Source organism: Polistes fuscatus, unplaced genomic scaffold (assembly GCF_010416935.1).
Source record: "Polistes fuscatus isolate 324 unplaced genomic scaffold, CU_Pfus_HIC Scaffold3, whole genome shotgun sequence".
NCBI lineage: Eukaryota > Metazoa > Arthropoda > Insecta > Hymenoptera > Vespidae > Polistes > Polistes fuscatus.
This window is the reverse complement of record NW_025113107.1, coordinates 14,802,107-14,828,589: the sequence shown is the minus strand read 5'-3', so window position 1 is coordinate 14,828,589 and position 26,483 is coordinate 14,802,107. Positions and strand designations below refer to the sequence as shown.

Below are 26,483 nucleotides of genomic sequence, written 5' to 3'. Positions count from 1 at the left end.
TTTATATTTCAGATTGTTTAAACATATATTTACTAATATAAGCATTACATACTTATATTAACATACTTTAAATATTAAATAATTTAGATGTGATATTTTTTTCGATGAAAATTTCCCCCTCCGAAGTCACCACTACACAGAAACGTTAAAAAAATGTACATTTGTTAAAACAATGACATAAAAATGAAAACATACTAAAATATTAAATTTTATCGATTAGATGAATTACTCCCTTTATACACATGCGCAACGTTTAGAAACGCACATAAACAAAATATAATAAAAGAAATTTTACAGAGAACGATGATTAAGTCCAATGGCGAATTTTGAAGAGGACGGTAAACAGATCGTACACTCCTAGCTTTTAAACAACAATAGAGACACTTCTAATAATTATTTAACAATTATTTTAATGCACTAATACATTCTACTTATATAATAATATACAATCATATCCATATTTTATTAAACACCTTGCACATATATACGGTGTACGTATAATATTTAATCGTTGCATACATATTTTTTGTTCTCTTCTCTATTTTCCAATAATTAGTTCGCGTTTATCTCGCAAATATAGAGGATAAATAAAAAATTCATTTTTAAACGCGATCGATTAGATAAAGAAAAAAAAAAGAAAAATGTATACTTCGTTATTAAATGACGAGGAATAGATTATTATTACTACATTCGCGGAAACAAATGATTAGATTAAAATAAAAGGAAACTTCGTTTCCACACACGAGACGAATTCAGATTCCAACAATGACGTGAAACCGGTAGCGATGATAGACGTGTTTTACATAGGTTGAAGTTCAACGTTGAACGAATTAGGTCGGCATACGCGAGAGAGTGCGCATATACGAGATTTAATTTGTTGATGCTATATAATGTAACGTATTTTGGAAAGGACTTTATATAGTCCTATATGTTACGTATCCATCTATATATATATATATATATATACATCTATTACATATATTACCACGCTAAAATTACGTTTCGTTGGTTATGAACTCACGAAACTTCTTGGGATAACGTCGAGCGTACTAAAACACGATCTTTTCTTCTTGCTTTCTCTCTCTCTCTCTCTATTTTCTTTTTTTTGTCCGCAAAAAGAAATAAAAATAAAAAAAATATAGAACACGTAACGTAGAACGATCTCATCGAAATCGAACGAATATTTGTAAATAATGTCACATCGGAATCGATCGTGCGGAGAATTTGGAAATATTTGATAGAATTGATATGTATTCGTATTAAATAGAATATGAAATATATAGAAACGTGGAAAATCTTTTTATTTAAAAAAAAAAAAAAACAAAAAGATAAATAAATCCTCTATTAAAAAAAAAAAAAATAAAAAAATACTTACTATATAAAATCGTAAATTCTTATATCACGTTTCTGTCCTATCGTCGACAAAATTTAATTATTGCGTTATTTTAAATAAAAATGTATGATACCCCGGTGCGCTGTTTATTTTATCCGAATATTACGTTACTACTACAACGAAAAAAAAAAATAAAAAACGTAAGTGTCTTTGCGTAAAATTTAATTGATTTCATTTTTATAAATAATAAAAAGAAATAGTATAACATAGAATATATATCAAATTTATAAAACATAAGTCGTTATATTGAATACACTTAAATATATAAAATTAGGAAAACGACACGACAACAAACTATACAATATTAAAACACATTTTATATAATAATAATTCTCTATACATTATATGAAATATTTTTTAAACGAATTACATCACAACTCATAAATAATTCACTCTCATGATAGATACCGTCTAAGGGGTAGTTATCAAACAACAACGCACACTCGTGTGATTCACTTTTCTTTCTTTGACCACGAAAAAAAAGAAAAGAAAAGAAAAGAAAATAAAAGAAAAGCGTGAGAATTTCCAAATAGGAGGTAGAATCTCTAGATGCGGGTGCATACGCAATGCGGATTGCCGTTGAAAGTCTGGAGTCTTTCTCTTGAAAAAAAAAAAAAAGAAAAAAAAAACAAAAGCCTGGAGGCGGTAGATACACTCGTGGGAGTGGAAGTAGGAGTGGAAATAGTGGAAGAAGAGAGGATAGGGGTGGATAGGCAAGCAGGCTGGCTGGCAGGCAGGAAGGGTGAACTTAAGGAGTTGAAACTGAAGGGGGAGTTGAGAGAAACGAAGAGGAGAGAAGTCGTCCCTGGACTCCCCTATCTTTTCGCGTGCTTTACACGACCAGCTCATTTATCAAGCTGCCTTCCATTAATATCCGACAAAATACTAGAGGGGTGCGACATCCCATAGAGAAGTCATGCTCATCCGCCAGGTACTTCCTACTGAAATAACACGTCCGTGTCTCTTTGCTCACGTATTACCCATACACCCCATAGAACGTAAAACCTACGTCACCTGTCGGCCATTCGCAAATACGCAAAACTTATTCCCCAAGTTTTATTTTCAGATCATTTGAAATAACTTTCCCATCGATTTCCCGGTGATTAACAAACGTGTTTTATTTTAACGTTATATTATCGTCATTCTTCATTTATTTATTATTATTTCAATTAGATTGAAACGTTTTAACCTTTTAATTTTTATTCTTCTTCTTCTTCTTCTTTGCTCAGACTCTCTCTTTTTCTTTTATATTATATTTAGAAAATGTAATAACATTGGTTATATGTCATTTGAAGTTTCACCTTAGATCTTGCAAATTGAATTTTTTAAAGGCTTTTTAGACGCGGATTTTTATTACCTTTGGAAAGATATATCACAAGATAGAAAAAGGGTGCTATTAAAAATTTCACAAAATTCGGTTGGCTTGGTCGAAAGTAGTCATGAAATTTAAAATTTGATTCAATATTGATTTCCAATTTGTTCCTACGATGTATAAATTTTATTTTAAAAATCTTTATTACTTGGAATGAAGAATTATTTGGGTTAGCAAGTTTTAAAAAGGCTAGCACTATGTGTTTGTACAATATATATATATATATATTTATATATTTATATATAAGCTAATTTTATTCTATTCGATTTAGGATTCCTTTTCTCGGTTTCCCCAAATAACATAAAAATGAGTTTCTCGAATAAAAGTAGAATGGCTTTCCGACCGATTCTTCCTAACGTCGTTTCTAAAGGAAGTCTATTTTTACAGGGAACAAAACAAGGATCTCGTTGATCCGAACACACCCTTAGAAATGAGACTGCAAAAATAGTCGCGAGGAACGAAAAACTCACTCGCCTGGAACTCCCCTTTCGAGTTATTTTCACAGTCTTTCTCTGAACTTTCTTTCGTTCGGTTTCTTTTTTATCATCCCTCGCATTTCTTCCTTTACTCTTTCTTTCTGTCATTCTATTCTTTCTGTTCTTCCTTTCTTTTCTTTTCTTTCTTTTTTTCTCTTGGTCCCCTTACAAAAACTCTTTTTCCCCTTTCCTTTTATTTTTTTTATTTTTTTTTTTTACAATATTTTACGCAAGCTTTCAAGCAATGTTTTAAGTCTTGTATTCGAGGGTAACCACGCGGGTATCATTGGATGATTCATAGCACTCACTTTCTGATTTTTCAAGACAATTAATAAGTAATATACAAATCTAAATATTTCATGTGTTTTTATACCCTACGAAATAATTCATACGTTTATTTCGTATTCCCCATTTTCCAAGTTAATCAAATTCAGTTGAATTTTCCCTCCCGGCCTTCATTTGATCTTAAATAATCAACGTATTGAATAATTCAACTTTCTTTATTCTAATAATTTACTCGATAACATCCATAACTAAATAAATACAAATTTTATTCGATGATATTTCAGAACGTTACTTTAATATTTTACGATACGAGAATATTTCATTATACATATATTTTATTTACGATATATCTTTCAAACTCGTTTTTGTTTAATTATGATACGCAAATTAAAAAAATTATGGTTTTTAGTATAATCAACTGTAAATTAAAAAATCATTCTTATAGTTAGATATTTAACGATTCAATTGCTATTAACAATACATTTTTGATTTATATATAATAATAATAAATTAATAATATATAATAATATAATATAATAAATAATATATAAATTATAAATATAATAAATATATAATAATATGTAAATTATAATAAATTAAATTATATAAAATAATATAGTAAATTAATATATATTTATATATATATAGTAATTATTTATATAGTAATTTATTTTATATAATTTTATATTATTAATTATAGTATTAATTTTAGTTTATATAGTAATTATTTATATAGTAATTATTTTATATAGTATTTATTTTATATAGTAATTATATATATATATATAATAATGAATTCGTTCGTGTTGAACTATAATGGATAAATGAAAATGGCATAGTTGAGAATAATTAAACGGTATGGATCGATTCTAAAATAAGCGAGTGGGGTATCTTTTCTTAATAGCAAGCTCGTCGATACTAGCAAGTAATTAAAGTTTCCTACCCTTAGCGTCGTTTTATTTACTTGCTAATCGAGGAGCTAACTTTCATCGTCGTTTTATTGCGAGCTTTACTCTTTCCGTTCTTTTTAATGCGGTAATTAATCTTGGATCACTTCGACGTATATCGCGTTTGACCGTCATGCTATCCTTTTACTTCTAGCCTTCCTTCTTCTATCATACTCTATCTATCTATCTATCTATCTATCTATCTATCTATCTATCTTTATCTCTCTTTTCAAAATTGCATTAAGGTTTTGCACGTAATTTGAGCTAGACGGTCTAACGAAATGACGAGCACTTTATTGTCCGAAGAATTTCATATCTTCTTCCTGGTGACACGACAAAAAAAAAAGTAGATATTGTCCAATATTATACACATCTACAGGTGACACGATTCTAATGAAATATATTTAATTTTGTTTTCTATATTAAATATTAAAATAAATTCTATTATATTATTATTATTCTATTTTTATTACCTTTGGAAAGATATATCACAAGATAGAAAAAGGGTGCTATTATAAATTATTATTATTATTATTATTATTATTATTCTATTCTATTCTTTTTATATGTATACGAATATGATTATTATTTAAATGTTATTTGAATAAATAATAAATTATTTTATTATCATCGTACACGCGGGGGGGGGGGTTGAAAAGTTTTGTGCAGAAACAATTTTCATTTCTTTTTCTTTTTTTAATCTCAAACTCTCACTTTTATTAAAAAAGAAAAAACAATATGCATGTAATATTTGATTTATTGTTTTACTATTCTTTTTAATATGATATTTTAAATTATTATAATAGTAAGTTTCTAGAAAGGTGGGTTGAAAAGTTTTGTGCAGAAACAATTTTCATTTCTTTTTCTTTTTTTAATCTCATACTCTCACTTTTATTAAAAAAGAAAAACCAATATGCATGTAATATTTGATTTATTGTTTTATTATTCTTTTTAAAATATGATATGTTAAATTATTATAATAGTAAGTTTCTATTGGTTTATTTTTAAAGTAACGCACGAAAATGCATAACTTCTAATAATATTCATTATTTCCACGTCGGTATGATATAAATGGTTTTATAAAATGAAAATTTGTTTGTGGTGAACAACGGTCTTCTCCTATCCGGAATATTCGTAAGAAATTCTTTCGGCATACCGACACTAAATATTATTTAGAATTATTACATCTCTACAGTTTTCATATCTTCCACTCCCCCTACGGTCAAATATTCGAAAACTTTGCGAGTCTCTCCAGGGACAAAGAAATCTGTACCACCATATTTTTTTTCTCTCTTTCTTTTTCTGCATGATCCTTGACTTATAATTTTCCGCATGGGGGAAAGAAGAAAAAGAAAAAAAAAAAAAAAAAGAAGAAGAAACGATTGTAGATTAAAATCGCCCATGAGAGATGAGACAAGAGAGAAAAGTAAATTCTTCAAAAGAATTTATTTTCCGTGTCGTTTGAACGGATTAAAGTTAAATTAAACATAAGGCTTTAAATATTTTTCTTATAAAAAAATTATATTTTCATTTACAATTACGAAAGATTAAATTGTCATCTCTTCTCTCTTTCTCTCTCTCTCTTCCCCTCTTCTTTCACTTTTTATTGTTACATTTATTTGTTCGCGGAATAAATTAAAAATATCCAACATAAATATAGAACTTGGTTACATTTATTGAAACCTCAAATTCAAATATTTGTCCCGAAACCGATAAAAACAATATCACCATTTTTTATTTTGATTTCCATTCCAAACCACAGCACCATAGAAAAAACAATTTCACCGTGATCCCAACTTACGAGTCGATAAAAAAAAAAAAACAAAAAAACAAATAACTATATCGTATTGAACAATTATCTCATTACAAAATTCCGTCTAACCTTAAATAAAAATGAATAACCATGATATCTCGTTATTTGATAAATTCATTAATAATCGTATTAATTTTAAAACGTGTTGATAAAGTTGAAACTATTACGACGATGATGAGTACGACTGATATAGAATTGGAAAATGAGAAAGAAGATAATATTGAAATAGGTCCGATACCAACGACGGAACAAATTATGCAACATAATATAAGTATAGTTGATATACCGGACGTTGACGATGTTAGCTCGTCTCCTGAAGCAAACTGGGACGCGAAGGAAGTTATAAAGGACGTGGCATACTTCATTCGAGCTCATAAGTTTAAGGTAACGTCTCCTATAAGCTATTTCGTTTAAGTCGCTTTTATGGAAAGACGTCACGGAAGGTACTACAACTTGCCTTGTATTCAAACCATTTGAAATAGTTAATTAGAAAAGGGACTCGTGAAACGAACTTTCATCCTAACAGCTCTCTCTTTCTCTCTCTTTCTCTCTGTCTCTCTCTGTCTCTCTCTACGTTCATATTTTATTTCCAGTTATTCTTAACGTGAAACATCTTTGAAAACATCTTTCAGAAAAATTCCCTTTGATCTATTACACTCGAGTATCTTTTTATTTTTTTATCTACAAAAAGTAACATCCGGAACAAGATTTCAGCTTCAAAGTTTAACCAATTTGACGAGATAGAATCGTTCAAATTATTTTTCACGTATCATATATTATTACGTAACTTACAAAAAAATAAAAAAATTATTTTCCCTATTTTATTTACAATTATTACGATATTTGTATTTGTTTTAAATAAAAGTGATCGATTGGACGAGGAGTTTCTATGTTAGGATCAAAACTTTTCAACCCACCCATGTACACCTATTATTAAACATTTACGTTTAATATTCATATAAATATTGTTCATTATCGCAATAAACAACAATTATTTCTAATTTAAAAAATCAATTCTAGAAAATTTGATTTCTTTTTTTGTTTCGATCAAATTTCTCTCAATAATTATATTCGAATTATTTAATCCCCATTGTGGAAAAAAATTTTTGATTTTTACTTCGCCGATTTGGGGAAAGGGGGAATATTTCGTTGTTTTTTTTTGTTTTTTTTTTTTTGTTTTCAAGGATTACGATCGACGATATTACAAGAGTATCAAGGAAGTTCGTAGTCATTTGTATGAGGAATTTCCGAATCCAACATTGAGATCCGTACACTGGGAGGTACGCAAATACTGCGAAGCGAGCTTTGTCGAGTGCTTGAAATATCTCGAAAGGATCATTAAGCTCACTGGCCTGAGGCGCAAAGACGACACCGTCACGGTCATGAAAGAACAGAAGTGGAGTCTAGCAAACAATACCGAGCAGATTTTAGCCGCTCAAAGAGACTGTGTGGAGACCCAGAGGCACGACAATCAAACCATGCATCCCTTTCAAGGCCCAATCGGCAAGTTATCGAATAACTTTTATATTATAAATTTGATTAATCGTTTAAATTATATTATTTCATATCAAAGTTAACATAATATTCACAAATATTTGTTTGTTTGTTTCTTTCTTTTTTTATTCAACTCATAAAACAATAACTCGTTGAGCGTTTAAAAAAATATTAATACACGATTGTATTCCGAGTGAAAATTTACCTTGAACTACAATTCTCATTTATATTTAACGATCTTAGTTAGTAAGAAGAAAGCTAAATAAAAGGACTCTCCCTTTGTCTTATTTATTATTAAATCTTAATAAGAAAAATCAACGGAAGGATTCTAAGAAGTAGCGTAACCTAATTTTCGAATGGTTTAAAAAGATCTGAAGTGATTTATCGAAAAATCAATGATCATTTTTCACGAATTATCGGATTAATGTTTGATCGTTCGATCGTAAAATTACAACTTTAGTTAAACTTTTGTTAGAACTTGTATGCATTTGTACATGTGCCGTATGACAGAAAAGTATAAAAGGGTTTTTTACTCTCTCTCTCTTTCTCTCTCTTTCTTTCACTCCTGTCACGTTTCATACGAATTTTTCTCGAAGCTTTGAATAGAGAAAAGATATAGAGAACTCGGATTGATCTTTTGTTCCACTTCTCAGAACGTTTTCAATGGCGTAGCAGTGTCAGTTATTATATGTGTTGGTACACGATGATGGGTGTTCAAGAACTAGCCAACTTTGGTGAATCCTGCGACAATTTCGCCAACTGTCTCGACGAATACGGTCCAAATAATAAGGATCCAAGAGCCGACGATGCAAAACCTTTCGCTTGTGCACTCTACAGCTTCTGTCCAGATCACTGTTGTCCCATGAAACACATCTGGCACATGAAAGATTGTTTCCAGTCGATGCGGAATCCTTGCTATGCCGTGAACTTTCAAGGTATTTCCTAATTCAAACTACTATTTCATTCTCTAACCCTTCCTTTTCTTCTTCTTCTTTTTCTTTTTCTTCTTCTTCTTTGTATGTGGTTTTTAAATAATAGTAGGCATAAACTAAATTTGTTTAATTTAAATGCACATTTATCATTTGACAATGAGGACGATGAATTTAATAATTTAAAAAATCCCTTCATTCGAACTATGTTTGTAAGCTATTAAAAAATAATGAACGAAACATCCGTAATATATAAATATTAAATAAGCGAATGAAGAATATTATTAAAATCTAGTAATAATCCGTGTCTCTCTCAATACTATATATTATTTACTAATATATATAATATTAATTTAAAATAATATTATTATTTATTTAATTAATATATAATTTGTATTTGATAATAACATTGCAAAATAAAAAAAATCAAAGAAATAAATTAGAACAAAATAAAAGATCGATGTAGGCGATATTTGAAATGATAATAATAAAAGAAAAAAAGAAAGAAAAAGAAAGAAAGAAAGCACGATTTTGATTTTGTCGTAAAAAGAGGATAAAAATAAAAACTAAAGTTGACTGATTTTGACAGAAGGCCGAGAGTGCTGGTTGGATCGTGAAAAGAATCGAGATTTCTTTTCTCTTAGAACGAATCGAATAAACGTGAGCTGCGAGTGTCCGGAAACAGGTTACGAGTGGTCTTCGAGGTTCGGTCTATGCGTCGACGTAAACGAGTGCACCCGTGGGATGCACAATTGCACGTACGAGGACGGCGAGAGCTGCATTAATCTGCCCGGTCATTTCGACTGCATCTGCCGTTACGGTTACGTGTACAGCTTGAACAAGGCCCGATGCGTTCTGAGCATACCGATCAAAAATGCATTAAGAGTTGAAACGATCGAACCGAATGTCACGAAGATGAGTTTCCTCGATAGGATCGTTTACGTCATTGGTCCACCACCACCACCACCACCACCTGCCTCCTCCTCCTCCTCCTCCTCATCTAACTTTTCTATCCCCACTTTCATGATTTCTAACCCACCATTTAATACCATCCTTTCTTTATCGCTTACTTTTACGATGCTTCATACGTACTTTTCTTTCTTCTTTTTTTATCGATTACATTGCAATCTAAAAAGTACGATCGTGTTACTTTAACACTAAATCTACCTATGACAAAACATTATTACTTTTTTTATTATAGATCGTAGATGATAATCTATTTGATATTTATATCGAATAATAGATGATAAGGATTTTATTCATATGTTTTTTTATCGATTACGTAGCTATTTAAAAAGTATGATCGTGTTACTTTGACATTATTTTTGTCTAGAACAACTAATTATTTTTTTTTTGTTATTGAATAAAGATTATAGTCTATTAGAGTAAATAAATCATGTGATTTTTAAGTGAGAATAAAGTAATATTAATAATTATTATTGTTAAGTATATTCAAGGAAAATATTGAATGTTGAATCTGTTTAAAAAATAATCATTTCTAATTGTTTATTTTTCTATACAAATTGAAAATAGTTGTAACGAGAAAGTAATGTGATTGTTTTTATATTTAATAATGTTAAATGCATTTGATCGTAGTGATTTTCCAACGGTAATTATATTTTTCCAATTTTTCCTAACGTTTTTAATATAGCATTTCAAAACTATACGAAAAATATTGTTCGAACGTTAGTAAAAAAATATTACATCTAAAATATTTTTAATCACGATACACGATACGCGTATAATTAAAAATCTTGTTGTTTTGTTTGTTACAAAAAAAATTTCTTTTTTAGTAACCTCGAGCGTTGTATCCTATTACTTTCCAACGTATATCGAGTTAAAACGTTGAAAGGTAATCTCCATATAGAAAATGGATATCAAGATTTTGTTTTGTTATAATAACTAATAAATAAACTATCGAAAAAAAAATATGAACGCACGTTATGATTATGCATGGTACACGTCTCATATATTTTTTTTTTTTTTATAAATAATACAGTATATTTGTGTCAACGTGTGTGTCTAAAAAAAAATTGTTTCTAACAACAACAACAAAATAAAATAAAAAGAAGTATCAAACGCGAGCAGGTTTCGTAACGTACACAGCGAAGCATAAAATACAATTTGTTTGTTGTTGTATTAACGTAAATCACTCATACAACATTGAATAATCACGTAACGATTTCAAATGGAATCTATCCGTGTACTTTAGATATATAAATACGTTTCATAACTCGTATAACAATGGAAAATTACAATTGAATAAATTTATAAATATTATAAAGATTTATAATTATTAATCATATTTATTATATAATTATATATATTTTAATTAATGTATATTAATTATATGTATACATATAAAATTATTAGTGATTAGAAATTTGATATTAAATTACAAATTGAAACGTTAGACAGAAGCTAATGATTTTCTTAAGATTATGATACACAAATCTCGTCAATAAATGCAACACGTTACTTGGGATAATTAAAGTTTCCCAATCAACGTAAGTTAAAGTTCTTGTAAAGTTTAACGATCGACGTGCTTCGATAGATAATTACATATATTATCGATAACGAATTGTCAAAGTGTTATCTTTAAGTAGACTATAATTAGAAGCATACTTATCGGCAAGATCTTTTGGTATTGTACATACACTACTTAGACTTTTCCAAACTCAAGAGTCTTACCGAGCATTAAATCGAGATGCAGCAGCAACAAGTAGCTCGTCAGTAATACTATAGAATATCGTTGCACACAATATTCGACGGTCGTTGATCCTTTCATTCGATACCCGTTACTTCTATCAAAAAAATTTTATATACCATTTTAATTAAAAAAAAAAAAAAAAAAAGAAGAAAAAAAATAGGAAGCAGAAACTTCGTTTTATTCATGCAAAATGATATTACATACTTCGTTTCTTACTCATAAATTTTTCTTTATCTAGAAATATGCGACACATTGTAATTAAAAAAAAAATATATATATATATAATAATGTATAACGATTTATTCATATAAAAATATAAAATATGCAACAATATTACACGTATCTTTTAGATATATGTTACATATTTCATTCGATGCTCGTAACTTTGTTTAAGACACGTGCAATATTGCAAAGAAAATAAAAAGAATAATTTCATTTATATATTTTTTCATATATTTAATAATATCACGTATATGTGTTTTACATATTTCATTTCATACTCGTGTAATATTTTCTTTATTAAGAAATATATTATAATATAGCAATTTAGAAGAAAAAAATTATAATTTACTTTGTATATATCTGAAATATGTAATAGTATTTACGTAAATGCAAGAAAGGTTTGCCAAATAAACAAAAAACAAAAAAACAAGAAAAAAGGATGATTTATGTTACGTCAAAACGTAACGTGAAAACAGAGCTACACATAAGCGATTAGTTTACCTTCTCGTGTTTCAAAAAATAACAGAATTTTCTTACCGTTGTAATACAAAACAGAAATATAATATATTTAAATTTGTAAGGAACATAAAGAGTAGACATTGGAACCAAGGTTCTAAAATCCAAGGGTTGTAAGACGACAGACAGTCTAAATTTAAGACGTCTCCAAGGTCAAACATACTATCGACCTATTTTATTAACCTAAAACCCAAAAACTTTCTCAAGAGAACGAGGATACATAAACTAATAATAAAATTCAAAATCTTGTTATAGTACTTTAGACGCCCCATAAAGTTATCCCATGATACGGGATTGAACTTATCAGTGATTAGTTAATTTATTAACGTATTCTAATACTTCGAAACTTTATCTTCCCTACCCTTATACAGAAATTAATAGCTTTATTCAATGTAACACACGTGTGTGTTTCATATTTTATTCATTATTTTTAACTTCATCCAAGCAAGGTACACGGATAATATTACAATGAACAATAAAAATAAAAATAAGACACACACGCATAGTTTTATTTTTTTCATTTTAAAATATTATACTATTTTATTAACGTATCTTATATAATAGTACATTCGAAATCCTTGTAACTTTATGACGAGATGAAAAAAAAAAAAAAATCAAAAATAAAAATCCAACTATAAGCACGCGTATACGTATATCTGAAATATTTAATAATATTATTATAAATGTATTAATTTTGTATTATTTTGTATAATAATATTATTCTAAATGTATATTAATGATATTTCTTTTGAAACTCGTTTCTTCTTTAATTACATTTTATTTTTCTGTGCTTGAAATAACGTAAAATCTGATTTCAAATGTATAACATGGGAAAAGAATACTAATAATACTAATAATAATAATAATAATAAGAGATAATTAACACTTATTCGCGTACTGCTCTTGTATACATTACTAGTACATTTGAACAAAAAGATACGCAAACAAGTAATTAAAAGGGATTCGTTACGCCTGAAAATGTTCATTTTACGAATAAAACAGAGAACATTTCTTTTTACAATTAAACACGTTACTATATTGACTTTTCCTTTCGTTCTATTCTTACACATAATACACATACGTATGTAAATATATTTTTAAACGATAATAATTTATTTGTATATTTTATTTAAACATTTTATTTAAACGGTTAACGGAAATCTATTCTAAAGAAAACATAAAACGTAATTTACGTTTACGTAACTATAAAGAATATTTTTCTACCTTTTAACATAAAAAGTATGCTAACGATCGTTTGCGATCACGGGTATAAGAAAATATCATTATACATTTAATTTCAAGAACGTTTAAAGAACGTCTCGACTGTTTTTTATACGTTTTGTAAAGAGACTTATTGTTCGTATTAATAATTTTATTGTATCAATACATTTCCATAATGACCATGCTCGTTTCACTTTTACGCATTAGGAAAAAATAATAAATATGTGTGTATGTGTGTACGTATGTGTATATTTGTTTGAAAGTAAAAACAAAAGAGACTTCAGAATTTTATTTTTTGTTCAATTATTTATAAAATATTTTTATTTAAAACAAACCATTAAATTTGATTGAATAATCTTTAAGTAATGTATAAATTATTTACAGATTATTTATAGAATATTTTTAATTATAAAATAATAAGCAGTTATTTCGTTTACAATTTTTTCCTTTTTTAACCATTAAATTTGATTGAATAATCTTTAAGTAATGTATAAATTATTTACAGATTATTTATAGAATATTTTTAATTATAAAATAATAAGCAGTAATTTCGTTTACAATGTTTTCTGTTTTTTTCATGTTAATTCTATTAAAAATTTCTTTTTTAAATATTTTTATAAGATATTATTATTATTATTGGGATAAAAATATCGGTAGAAAATTATATAGATAAAATGATTTATGATGACTACGTAAAAAAAAAACTTTCTCGTTACGATCGTATAAACATAACGCACAAGTGTAACGCCGAGAGTTTGAAAGTTTCATTCCTTTAGTCGATTTCTCAGTCAAGAAACATGTCTCTTCGCGAGTGGTACGCGAATCGTGAAATTCTCCTAACAGGAGTGACCAGTGAATTAGGTCAAAATCTTCTCGAGAAAATACTTCGTACCTTTCCAGACGCTAAAGTACATGTTATTGTTAGAACGCGAAATAATTTGACGAATGAGGAACGAATTAAAAAAATCTTCGCATCGGCTGGGTATTTATTCAAGATTTTTTATCAATTTTATTTTCAAACTTTCGAAAATATAATTCTAATTGATAAACAAAACAAAAATTATATACAAAATAATAAGTCGATGATTATTTTGAAATGTTTTTTGGCTTATATTGTTAATTAATTAAACGATAAAATATTTTGATAATATAGTTTAATAAAAATGTACAGATTTATTTCACAAAATATATATATTTCTATTTAAATATTACAAAATTAAAATATAACGCAGGTTGGAAATTGAAGATAATCAAATATTCATTTTATTTATTAATAAAATATATCAATAATCTATTAAATATATTTATTATATTATATTAATATTAAATGTGATAATTTTTCTTTTACACAAATATAAAGTAATTAATATATTCATCAGGATAAATAATATGTAACACCCAACCTTGCGTTAAAACCTGTAATACAAAAAAATATTACAGCACAACAAATAATAATTGGCTTGTCTTCATACATATACATAAATAAACGATTAATATATAGACGAACGTATAAACAATTTGCATTATTTATCGATAAGAATTTATTTTCATGAAAATAATATCAACGCAGCGTGTGTTTATCCATTGAAAATTATCGCAAATTTTCTAAATACCACAGATCCACGTAAATGCACACATCAAATTTCTATATTTTACCTTACTGAATAAATAAATGAATAATTCATATTCAATCTTTTTCGTTCTTAAAAACAGATTATTATTAAATATTTAACCTTTTGAAGTCATTTATAATATTTATTATACATCCCCATAGAAAAGCTATTTTCGCTTATAAAACCTTTTAAAAAGATAAATATGCAATTTTTACTGAATTTTTCATCGAGAAAGTAAATCCTGCTTTATTTCGCATTATTTGCCATAAATAAAATCAAATAAATACAAAGTCGTCTTGCAACTAATAAAATTCAAAATTTAAGCATTGATACCAAACATATTTCAAACAAAAATCTAATTATATATTCGATTTATCTTAAGTGATTGATAATTAATCGAAGGAAATATATATTGAAATCTAAAAGCACAGAGTATAAGTTCAACGTACTATCTTTTTCGAAATTCACCAGAAACTCTGAGTCATTGAAAGTCTCCGTAACAGTTAATTAAAATTTTTTTGTTAATTATTGTTTATATAACATTATCTCTAACTCAAATATAATTCGTAATAATTGTAATTACAGATTATATTATTCTTTATTTTAACTTTATATTTATGGGTAATATAAATTTCATTTAATTTAATTTAATTCTCTCTCTCTCTCAAACCAAATGTATTCGAATTTAAATAATGAAATAATAGTAATTTTCAATAAGAACGTTATATGAAATTTATATTCCGTGCTTTTAAATAACAATATAAATTTCCTTCGATTAATGAACAAGAATTTAAGATATATCTAACACTCTACTCGATATCAAAATTAAAATAAAATATTTCAAAAGAACACAAATCCTATTTTCTTTGAATTACACGATACAAAAGGAAGAACAATATTATATAAAATTCCTTGAAATATCTTAAAAAACAAGAGCTACATAATAATGATTTACAATGAAATCACTTGTATAATTGTAGACACATTTGTAAGTTATTAATATACAGTACTTATACTAATACATAAATATACATAAATGCATATAACGAACGTTTAGCATACTGACGTTTGCGATAAGCATAATTCCGGTGGAAAGAAAATAAGTCATTTCAATATTGATCGTTTATTTGCACGTAGTAAATACATACACACACACGCACACACACACTTATATATAAATACACACAATTATATACATACGCACGTACGTATGAACGAACGATGATAACGAAAACAAAGCACCGGACTGGTCAACGTTGAAGTTTCCATTGTTTTCACTTCTTTCGCATCTTCATACGTTATAGCTTCATTCTTGTGTTCACTCCCACGTTTGAAAAAACTACATATATATTTTTACATCTCGCGTGCACGCATGTATAATCGAACACCAACGTCTCTTCTCTCGAATATCGAATATGGAAATATAAACGTGTAAATATTTGTCCGTTCCTTGCTACGTTCTTTCCAACCTACCCCCCACCCCCGGCGAGCCCCACCCCACCCCTCATTTCCTACAATTCCCAGTTTCCAAACCCCTTTGACTGAAAACGCGAGAAAAATAATAAAAATGAACAAGAAAATGAAAGGGAAAAAAGAAGGGGATAAAAAAAAAATTATGGAAAAGAAGAAGAAGAAGGATTTAATTTTCGTGCTCGTTTATTTTACACCGGGGAAAAGCTCGCGTCATTTTTCATAATTTTTGACGGGAAAATCGATCTCCGATGTTACACGAAACGAGCAAACGTTCTCTATCTATCTCTATTGCAACCAAAAAGAAAAGAAATTTCTTCTAGAAACGTTTGACCGATTTTTTTTTCTTCTTCTTTCTTTACTCTTTTTTTACTCTCCTTTTTTTTCTATTTATTTTCTTTATACGCTGTTACCAGTGTCACGTCATTGAGAACGTACTGGGAAAAAATAAGAGAACAAAAAAAAACGAGGAGAGAGAGAGAGATAGACGTTGTTCTAGGTGAGAAGCTAATCGTTCGATAGAATGAAAAAAAAAAAAAAAGAAAAAAAAGAAAAAGTAAAAAACAAAAGGAATTCTCATTGAAACCATTTAAATGATTGACCTGATAAAAATGTCACTTTGAAGTTGCACGTGGCATATATGCATACGATGCGAAACACTTTTTTTTTTTAAAAAAAAAACATTTTTTACTTCATCCCTCGTATCGTAAAATTAATTTCTTTTTTCTATTCGCAAAAACACTCTCACGAAAAAAAAAATATCACAGATGTTTCGATTTTTTGTTTAAATTTGTAATATTTATACGTTTAGAACAAATTTTCTTCCAATATATATTTTAACGTAAATTATAATTTAAAGAATTTTGTTACTCTCGTAAAAATTAATCGTCCCATTTATAATACGAAAAATTAAATTCATTTTCAAACTTTCATTTATAAATATTAAGAAAATTTTAAGAGAGCAATATTGTATTTCGCGTTACAGTAATAAAAATTGAATGATATATTTCTTCGCAAGCAAGGATATAAATAATATAATCGAATGAACAATAATTATTCTCTGTAAATTATAAATTAACAATCTTACGAGCTCTTACAAATTTCTTTACACGCTTATGTGTCTACCGATCATAATCATTCCGCCATTAACATTCATTTTCTAAGGAAAAAGTCATTTTTCATATAGAAAATGTATTACCTGTTCGATAACATCATAATAATTATCATTCAACGAATGACGTCGATGATAAATCATCGCAATTTTCTAAAATAACAAAGAAAAAAAACGTAAAATAATAAAACGTTAACGTATTGACAAATGTGTTTTGATAGGATTAATGAACAGAAATGTAGGAATATATTTGATACCACTTTGAATCGAAATAGACAGGAAGATCTTATAAACACACACACATACATATACATAGGTAAATTAGATTGCTATATTACATGCATACATATACATATATATGTAATATGTGATCGTTCATCGTAACGAGCCAGGTGGAATCGCAAAATACGTGAAGCGAGACTTCACTGCTCTACTAAACACACCCGGAAGCGTTCTATCTCTCTCTCTCTCACACACATATACACACACATACACTTTCTCACTAATCTGAGATTTATTTTCATTAACACGCTCGCATTCTCGCATTTTGAAATAATTATTAACCGTTTTCTCTTTCGCATGAATTTCGTCGTCGTCTTCCACAACTATTTTCTTCTCTCTCGTTGCTTTTTATTACAATTTTATTAACAATATATTTATTTTCAATATTATTTTTGTATATGAAAAATATACTCGTTGTTTTTTGTCGAATATGCAAGCAATTCGTGTATCAGTTAAACGATACAATTGTGCAATCATTTGTTCTCATCTTTGATTGGTTTGTACTTTCTTGCGTTGTATATTATAATTTATAATAATTATATGAAATATTATTTAGATACGACAAAATAAAAAAGTCAATTTTGTTTTTATCAAAAGTAACTACCTACCATGATATATGTAACTTATTACTTATTTTAATAATATTTAATATTTTTAATAATAATAAAATTGAATATTTTAATGCACTGTGTTTAATTAAATTTGATTAATCATATTAACGAAGATAATAAATTGGATTATTTTCCAATTAGATACGCGAGACTACGATTAGAAATTCCAGATGCGATTTCAAGGGTCAAAGTTTACGAAGGAAATTTGATTTACGATAGTCTCGGATTAAATGAGAAAGATCGAGATATTATTAAGAAAAAAGTCAACGTAATTTTTCACGCTGCCGGACCGCACGACGCGGTATTTCAATTTGCCGAAGAATTGCCGAAATTGGAAACACTGGCGGCCATTACGACGATTTTCAAACACCGAGGACACATCCACGAATATCTTCAAAATGAAAATACACCGAGCGTACCGTTAACGTTGATACGCGTACCCCTTCTTGCACCACCCATTCGTGAACCAATGCCAGGCCACGTGGAAATATTCAAAGGAATAACCGCACTTATGGTTGGCGCTGGATACGTTAAGGGTAACCCTGAAAACCCAGCTGAAATGATTCCTATCGATATTGTTACCAACACATTGATCGCAGCTGCTTGGGACAGAGCTCAACGGTAATTTACTTTCATTTAATTTATTAGAAATAATTGTTTATATTTTTGATTTTTTAGAAAATATTTTCCACGAGATTTTTATAAATGAATTTTGTAGATTTATCTAACTCGTGTTACACGTGAATTTTTTTTTGTTATAATATATATATAATTTATTCTTCATTTTTTTTTGCTCTAACTCTCAGCAAAAATTCGCAAATGTTTTAGAGGGGTGTGCGTTCGTTTATGCTCGTGTTTTATAATTATTATTTTTTTTTCTTTCAAGCCCCTAAAAATATATTACATTGATACATAACACTGGTAGAACCATAAAATGTATATCTTTTAAATTACATTATATTAAATTACGGTACACCGTATACAACGTTATGCACACATTTTTTCGAGTTAATTAATTTAAATATCCGTGGTTAATAAATCGTCAGATTTATTTGGATATAAAGATTGCATAATACGGAGATAAAACAATGATAAAACATTGATAAATTTCATTTGATTTGATTTCGCGATGTAAATATAATCGTTTCGTCGATGTCGAACAATTTCGATCATCAAATATTATGTTTCCCATTTTAATTTGTATTAAAAAATAAAAGAAAATAAAAGAAAATCAAATCGTTGCAATAAAGTAATAAAAAGAAAAACGAGATAGATAAAAAGAAACAGAAAGAGAGAGAGAGAGAGAGAGACAGAAAAAGAAATCATACTGATAAAGGAAAAAGAACGAGAAAAAAAAATATAAATAGAATACAATCGGTGATAATGAAAATGTAATCTTTTGTATAAGTATCCGATAATAAACGTTAATACCGTAAAATAATGTTTCCTACGAGTTTATCCGAAAGTGAAGGCATCGGACGAATATAACGGTGTAATTTAAACCATCATTTTCCAGATATTAATTAAATTCTCTCACCGAGGTAACCAACACGATCGCGTTAATCGTTTTATACACATACACCCTACGAATAATATACATACACATCTATATACAATATACATATATATACACATAAATAATACACAAAATACATATACATACATATACATTAATATGTATCTGTATACGCGTTGTAAGTGACACACGCGTACATTTTTACGAAGATACTTTACAGAAATGTCAAACAGGGGTAACATTTTTCAACGTAATTTATCGAAAATCGAACTCATATGGAATTTTCCGTAGAAACGATAGAACCTACCCTTTAAGCTTTTATTTAAGTCGCGTCGTAGAAACGAACGAAACGAAACGAGGACGAGGACGAGGACGAGGACGAGGGCAGCAGTAGCAGCAGCAGCAGCAGCAATCGAAGAGAAACGAAGTAGGGGACGAAGGCTGAGCCAGAGTTTTACTGGCTTTCACGACTAAAAACCTTACGTTTGCTAGCAATTTCAACCTGTAGGTCTCTTACATTCCTTCCTTCTTCCTCCCTCCCCCCTCCCCCTACCTCCCCCTACCCCCCCCATTCTCTCTCTTTCTCTTTTATCTTTCTATCCTTCTCTGAAGTATTTCCGAACGACTGAACCTCGCATAAGCTGATTGCATTCGACCTCTAAAAGAGATATCTCCGGTGCACTATACTTAGGTATTTCCTTTTAAAGTCGAATGCGACTAACGTTGCTACATGAACGAAACGGAAGAGAAGGGAAGGTAAGGGATGGGAAGGAAAGGGTAGGATAGGGTAGGAAAGGGAAGCTAATCGTACGAACGGAAAATTCCCGAGTCACCGATATCATCCCTCAACGAAAAAGGAAGAGTACAACTTTGCTATTCCGTGAAAAGCCATTTAACGCGTCAGCTTGTCGAACTTTTCCACAAATTTACAAAAAAAAAACAAAAAGAGAATATAGAAAAATAGGGCAATAAAACGAAGTAACGGAGATTAAAAAAGAACAAAAATTCCGAACCGTGGCGTATGTTATTTTTTTCTCCATCCCCACCTGTCCCCTCCTCCTCCTCCTCCTCCTACTCCTACTCCCCCCCCCGCAGGATTGATTTTAATTAACGAGCTTTCCTATCGGGCGAATGAAATTTCGTGTAAAATTCGTAATAATAAATATTTGTAATAACAATACTTAATTAAGAAGTTTTAATATTATCGGCCTCGTCGTATTAACAATAGGAATAATAATAATAATAATAATAATAATAATAATGTATAATGATTACTCGACCTACTAATACGCAGTCATCCACACGTACAAAAAGCAGTAATTATTGAATACGAAAACAATAGTTAGGAAATTCCTACAATAATCATGCTGATATGAATTTGGCATAGTTTATATCAATCCAAATCCTCTCTGCTAAATATATAATAATAATAATAATAATAATAATAATAATAGTAATAACAGATATGCAATACGTTAACAAATTTAAAAGGTAAAATATTTATTTTTTCCATAGGTACGAAAAAATTGTCATAAAATTTGGATTTATTTTTGTTCCATAGTCCGAAAGATCTCGGTGCAGTTGTGTACAATACTGCGACGATTGGTTGTACATGGGGTGACCTAATTACTAAAGGTCAACAGGCTGCTAAAAAGTTTCCATACCCGACATTTGGAATTCGAGGAATAACAGCTATCGGCTGGTTACACTGGATAGTGGTACTTTTTCTTGAATGGCTACCATCGTTACTATGCGACACAATTGTTGGACTCTTTGCCGGAAAGCAAAGGTATGGAAAGTACATAACGAAATCGCGATGTTTTTAACTATATCGTTCGGTAGCCTGACTCCTTTGAAATTCACTCGTGGAGAAAGCTTTTGATATGCACTTGTTCCTAGCGTTTGATGTACCACTGGAAGAGTACATGTATACATGTATATATATATGTGTGTGGGTGTATATGAACATGTATGTGGTGTACTTATATGTTGAATATACGTGTATGTGTGTATGTGTTGTGTGTGTAAGAGAAAATGAGACAGACAAGAAACAACAAAAATTGAAATACACCCCCGTTCCTAAATTTCTGTTTTGTGATATTAATGATACGTCAAATGACACATTTCAAGCCGATCTAAATGAAATATTTCAATAAAATTTCATGTCAAATTTTTAATTCATATTTGACGTATAATATTTAATTTGATATTCATTAAAATTATATTATTTTTGTTTTATTAATATTTAAACGATATTTATATATATATATATAGAGATCTATAATTCGACACGAATTTCTCCGTTAACCAAATATTTGTATTATAATATAATTACAGTTGAAAGGTATTGCCAGGTTTGAATATTAACATAAGCAATTATTAATTGAACAGACAGCAATAATAATGGTGAAAGTAAACAATTCGTAATATATTGTTTAATTTGTATGTAAAATTTGATATTCGTTGAAAAAAAAAAAAAAAAAAAGGTAAAAAATATGTGACACTTTGTATACGCGTTTGATGTATTAGAAAAAAAAAATGAAGAAAGAAAAAGAAGAAAAAAAAAAAATGTGAATCCTCGTTCTGTTTTTAATATCGGCATGTGCATACAGTGTCATATTTGAATAGATTTAATTAATGATAGGAAGAAAATATGACTATCGAAGAAAAGGAACACACCTTGTATATATTCGTATAGAAACTTATTGCATTATATATATATATATATATATATATAATGTATGCGTATCGATTACGGTAGACTGAATATTCTCCGACATTTTCGAAAGGTCAAAGTTGAAAATTTCGTTATTTTCATGATTTCACGATTAACAACGGCATAGCAGTAGAAACAATCTTCTATGAACGATCCAATATCCTTGACATTATTCTCGAGGATTGAATTTTCCAACAAATTCGAGTGTATGTTAAAATGACGAGGGTGTATTTTTGATCATTAGAAAAGAAAAAAAAAAAAAAATCGTAAAATTTCTCGCTCTTTCTCATTATCTAAAAATACATTGTTTACATCTAATTAAGCTTCTATAATATATCGTCTAACTATCAAATTATTTACTTCGTATAATTGCGCTCCACGATTAATTAATTAATTATTGCTTACCGTTCTCCACTAATTTTCTATATATTTTTTTAACTATAATTATATTATAATACAAATATTTACTTTCCCGTAAAACCTGTGCCGAATTATATATATCTACATATATTTAAATTCCTAATAATTAAATGCTGATTTTAATTAATTACTACAAAAAAAATTAATATAATGGGTCGAAAAGTTTTGAACCTATTCTTCTTTCCGATATAAATTTCGAAGACCTATATCGAAAAAACAAAAAAAGAATTTGTTTCTATGTAAAGCTCAAAACTTTTCAACCCGTCCACATAATTTATTATACATAAAATAATAAAAATTAATTTTTTCTTTTTTGTTATAAAATCAATCGACACGTCAAATTATAAAAGTGTAACCTTTTTCGATCAACCCGATGCAATGATATTTAAAAAAAATAACTCTACGAAACGCTAAATTGGATAAACGTTAAATTTGTAATAGTTCGCGCTACTAACGGAAAGAAAAAAATAATCATAAAAGTTACTCACGAGTGGAATATTAATAATTAGACTATCGCAATTCTGAAGAGTATATTTTTCAAACTTACGACTAACAGTGCCGAAAAATACGGTGGAATAGAAAACAAGGAAAAAGAAATATCGAAGCGGAAGAAGGGAACTCGTTTCGTTTCTCGAAACGGAAAAGAGCTACCCCTCATCCCCCTCCCCTGCCCCACCTTTTCTTCCCTCTCACTCTATCTTTCGATCGTTCATAAAACTACCGTGTGTATGTGTCCCATGTCTGTGTCATGTGTACAAACACTCGCACACACATATACACACATATACAAGTAACCACAAGAAGAAAAGTTTTTCGAAAAAATCTTTTTTGAGAGTAGATAGATAGACACGGGAAAAAAAAAAGAAGAAAAAAAAAAGGAAAAAAAGAACAGAAAGAATTTCTGAAATTTTCATCCTTCCGCATACACGCGCACACAAACAAACACAAACCTATACGTACAAAAACAAATATGTATTCTCTTATCACGAAAAACTCGTATTTTCGATCTTCCTCGTCTATCGAAAATAGAAGAAAAAGAAGAAGAAAAAGAAGAAAAAGAAGAAGAAGAAAAAGAGTGGAAGAATTTCGGATAAGAAATGACGTTCAATGAGGCACCCTCCTCTCGTCCCCACCCTCCGTTTTCTCTCTCGATAGACAAAGAGGACCATTCGCAAAATAGAATCCTTAAAAATAGGAACAAAAAAAGAGGAATAGAAAAATGTTCTTTTGAGAATGAAGAAAAGGGATGAACGTTCACCGATCGAAATTTTTCCCCTGAGTTCACGTTTCCAAAGAAAAGAAAATAAAAGAAAAGAAAAGAAAAAATACGATTGGACATACCTCAGAGTAATGGGAGTGGTGGTTGGGGTGGGGGGGGGTAAAAAGGAAAAAAAAAGGAAAAAAGAAATAAAAATAAGAAGAAGAAGAAGAAGAAGAAGGTGAGATAGAAAAGAATAGCGAGGATGGAATATAATTAAAAGAATTTTAATCAAAATGAAATAGAAATTCTAAGAAGAAAAGTCGTGGCGGCTTTAACATCAGACACCAAGTATTCGTGATGTAATAAGTGGAATGAGTTACTAACCGCTCTGATAATGGATGTAACCGAGAAAGTGCAATGCCGAGAGAGAGAGAGAGAGAGAGAACCCAAGAGCAGCCAATGGATGGATGCGGCAAAACGGCTTTCTAACTTTCACGTATACTCCTCCTCCCCCCCCCATCCCCCCCTATCGCCCCTCCTGTATACGGGGAATCGATCGATAATAGCGAATACTATGAGAGAATGAGATAGATAGATAGATAAATAGACTTGTTTTATCGTAACATATCTCGAGAATTTCTAAAGGAGAAAATTTACGAATACTGGCAACAATCGTGATAATAATAATGATAATAATTATAATAGATAGATAGATAGATAGATAGATAGATAGATAGGTAGGTAGGTAGATACGTAATAACATTGATGATAATGATAATATGAATGATAATTATTCGTTGACTGGAACACTGTTTGCTAATTTAGGGTATATATTGTGTTTCATCGAGTCATTTGAATTATTTGAGAAAGCAATTAGCTAATTATCGATATAATATATATATTCGTTATTTCTTATCGAAAATGAATATTTGAAATGAAATTTTTAGATATATATACATATACAGGATAGATAGGATATTCAAATAATTAATTATTTATTAAAATATTATTTATATATATATATGATAGAAATATAAGATCGTTTATACATTAATCGAAGGAAATTGAATTCGTGATAAATTTAATCGATTAACTTTAGACTTCATTTCTAAACTTAATTTTATCATTTGTTATTGAGTTGTAGTACGATTACATAAAGGGAAAAGAAATTGAAGAAAAAGTCAAACTAATAATATAAAAAGAACGAAATGAAAGTGTTTGATTATAGGTTTAATTAACAACTATATGAAAAGAGAAAACGTTTGAAAGTACGGAAGTGGGAAATTGATTGAGAATAAAATTAAAAAAAAAAAAAAGAAGTATCAGATAGGTGATTAGAAAAAAAAAAACAGAAAAATACAAGAAAATGTCTATGTTATTTATTCGTAGGATCGTGAAAGAGCACGAGAAAGTTCGCAAAGCTTTGAAGTCGGTGGAATCGATTGCATGGAGATCGTGGAAAGTTGAGAGAAATCGTATCCATACGTTACACCAACATCTCAAACTGGAAGACCAACTGGCGTTTCCTCTTATCGTTGATGACGATATCGAGAATTACATACTTTGCGTGGTTGCTTCGGTTAAAAAATATTGCGTTGAGAAAAACATTTTATCAACTTTCAGAAATATTCGAATGTTGTTTATGATTTTTTTTGGTCTTCTTATTATTTATTTCGTATTTTATATCAAATCTGTACTTGTCGATTAAATATCCCCTTTCTCCTGTTTTCTTTGTTCCTTTTGTATTTTTTATTATTTTATTATTTTCCCTATATACATTATATCTGAGATTTAATCATTCTTTTCATTTTATTTCAACATAAAATATATATCAAATTAATTTTTAAGCTAACTTGTATATAAATATATATGTTACGAAATAATGATTATATTTTATAAAATATACTTTATGATAATATACTTAAGTTATAACACTTGTTAGAGAAAAATATTAACATAATTATCTTTTGTAAAATAAAATACTTCAACACATATTTCGCACTACTACCGATAACTTGTTATATAATACCAACGTGCCAAAACACACTGTGGTGTACTATAACTAGCTACAATAACCCTATATAACCGAGAGGAAACATCTTGTCTCTCATGCATTTAAAATAAAATATTTATTCAGGTTAGACGAGAAAAAGAGAGAGAGAGAG

General features: G+C 28.8%; 2 protein-coding genes across 2 annotated transcripts; both read left to right on the top strand.

Moving 5' to 3' along the window:
• Window positions 1-6,376: 6,376 nt before the first annotated feature.
• On the top strand, window positions 6,377-12,475 carry LOC122519443. The gene is made up of 5 exons (XM_043638863.1): window positions 6,377-6,670; window positions 7,471-7,789; window positions 8,434-8,715; window positions 9,299-9,594; window positions 12,413-12,475. The coding sequence occupies exons 1-5, from the start codon at window positions 6,377-6,379 to the stop codon at window positions 12,473-12,475; spliced, it is 1,254 nt and encodes a 417-aa protein (XP_043494798.1).
• A 1,700-nt stretch (window positions 12,476-14,175) lies between these two features.
• LOC122519438 (putative fatty acyl-CoA reductase CG5065) lies at window positions 14,176-26,026 on the top strand. The gene is made up of 4 exons (XM_043638854.1): window positions 14,176-14,360; window positions 18,607-19,086; window positions 21,543-21,770; window positions 25,708-26,026. The coding sequence occupies exons 1-4, from the start codon at window positions 14,176-14,178 to the stop codon at window positions 26,024-26,026; spliced, it is 1,212 nt and encodes a 403-aa protein (XP_043494789.1).
• Window positions 26,027-26,483: the final 457 nt, after the last annotated feature.

Bases quoted from the DNA above. Each gene is read 5' to 3' on its own strand.
- LOC122519443 (XM_043638863.1), top strand. From the start codon at position 6,377: ATGATATCTCGTTATTTGATAAATTCATTAATAATCGTATTAATTTTA. The intron at 7,790-8,433 runs GCAAGTTATCGA...TCCACTTCTCAG, and splicing joins TCCCTTTCAAGGCCCAATCG to AACGTTTTCAATGGCGTAGC. The intron at 9,595-12,412 runs GTTGAAACGATC...ATCTTGTTATAG, and splicing joins CGATCAAAAATGCATTAAGA to TACTTTAGACGCCCCATAAA.
- LOC122519438 (XM_043638854.1), top strand. From the start codon at position 14,176: ATGTCTCTTCGCGAGTGGTACGCGAATCGTGAAATTCTCCTAACAGGA. The intron at 14,361-18,606 runs GTATTTATTCAA...TTTTCCAATTAG, and splicing joins AAAATCTTCGCATCGGCTGG to ATACGCGAGACTACGATTAG. The intron at 21,771-25,707 runs GTATGGAAAGTA...ATTTATTCGTAG, and splicing joins CTCTTTGCCGGAAAGCAAAG to GATCGTGAAAGAGCACGAGA.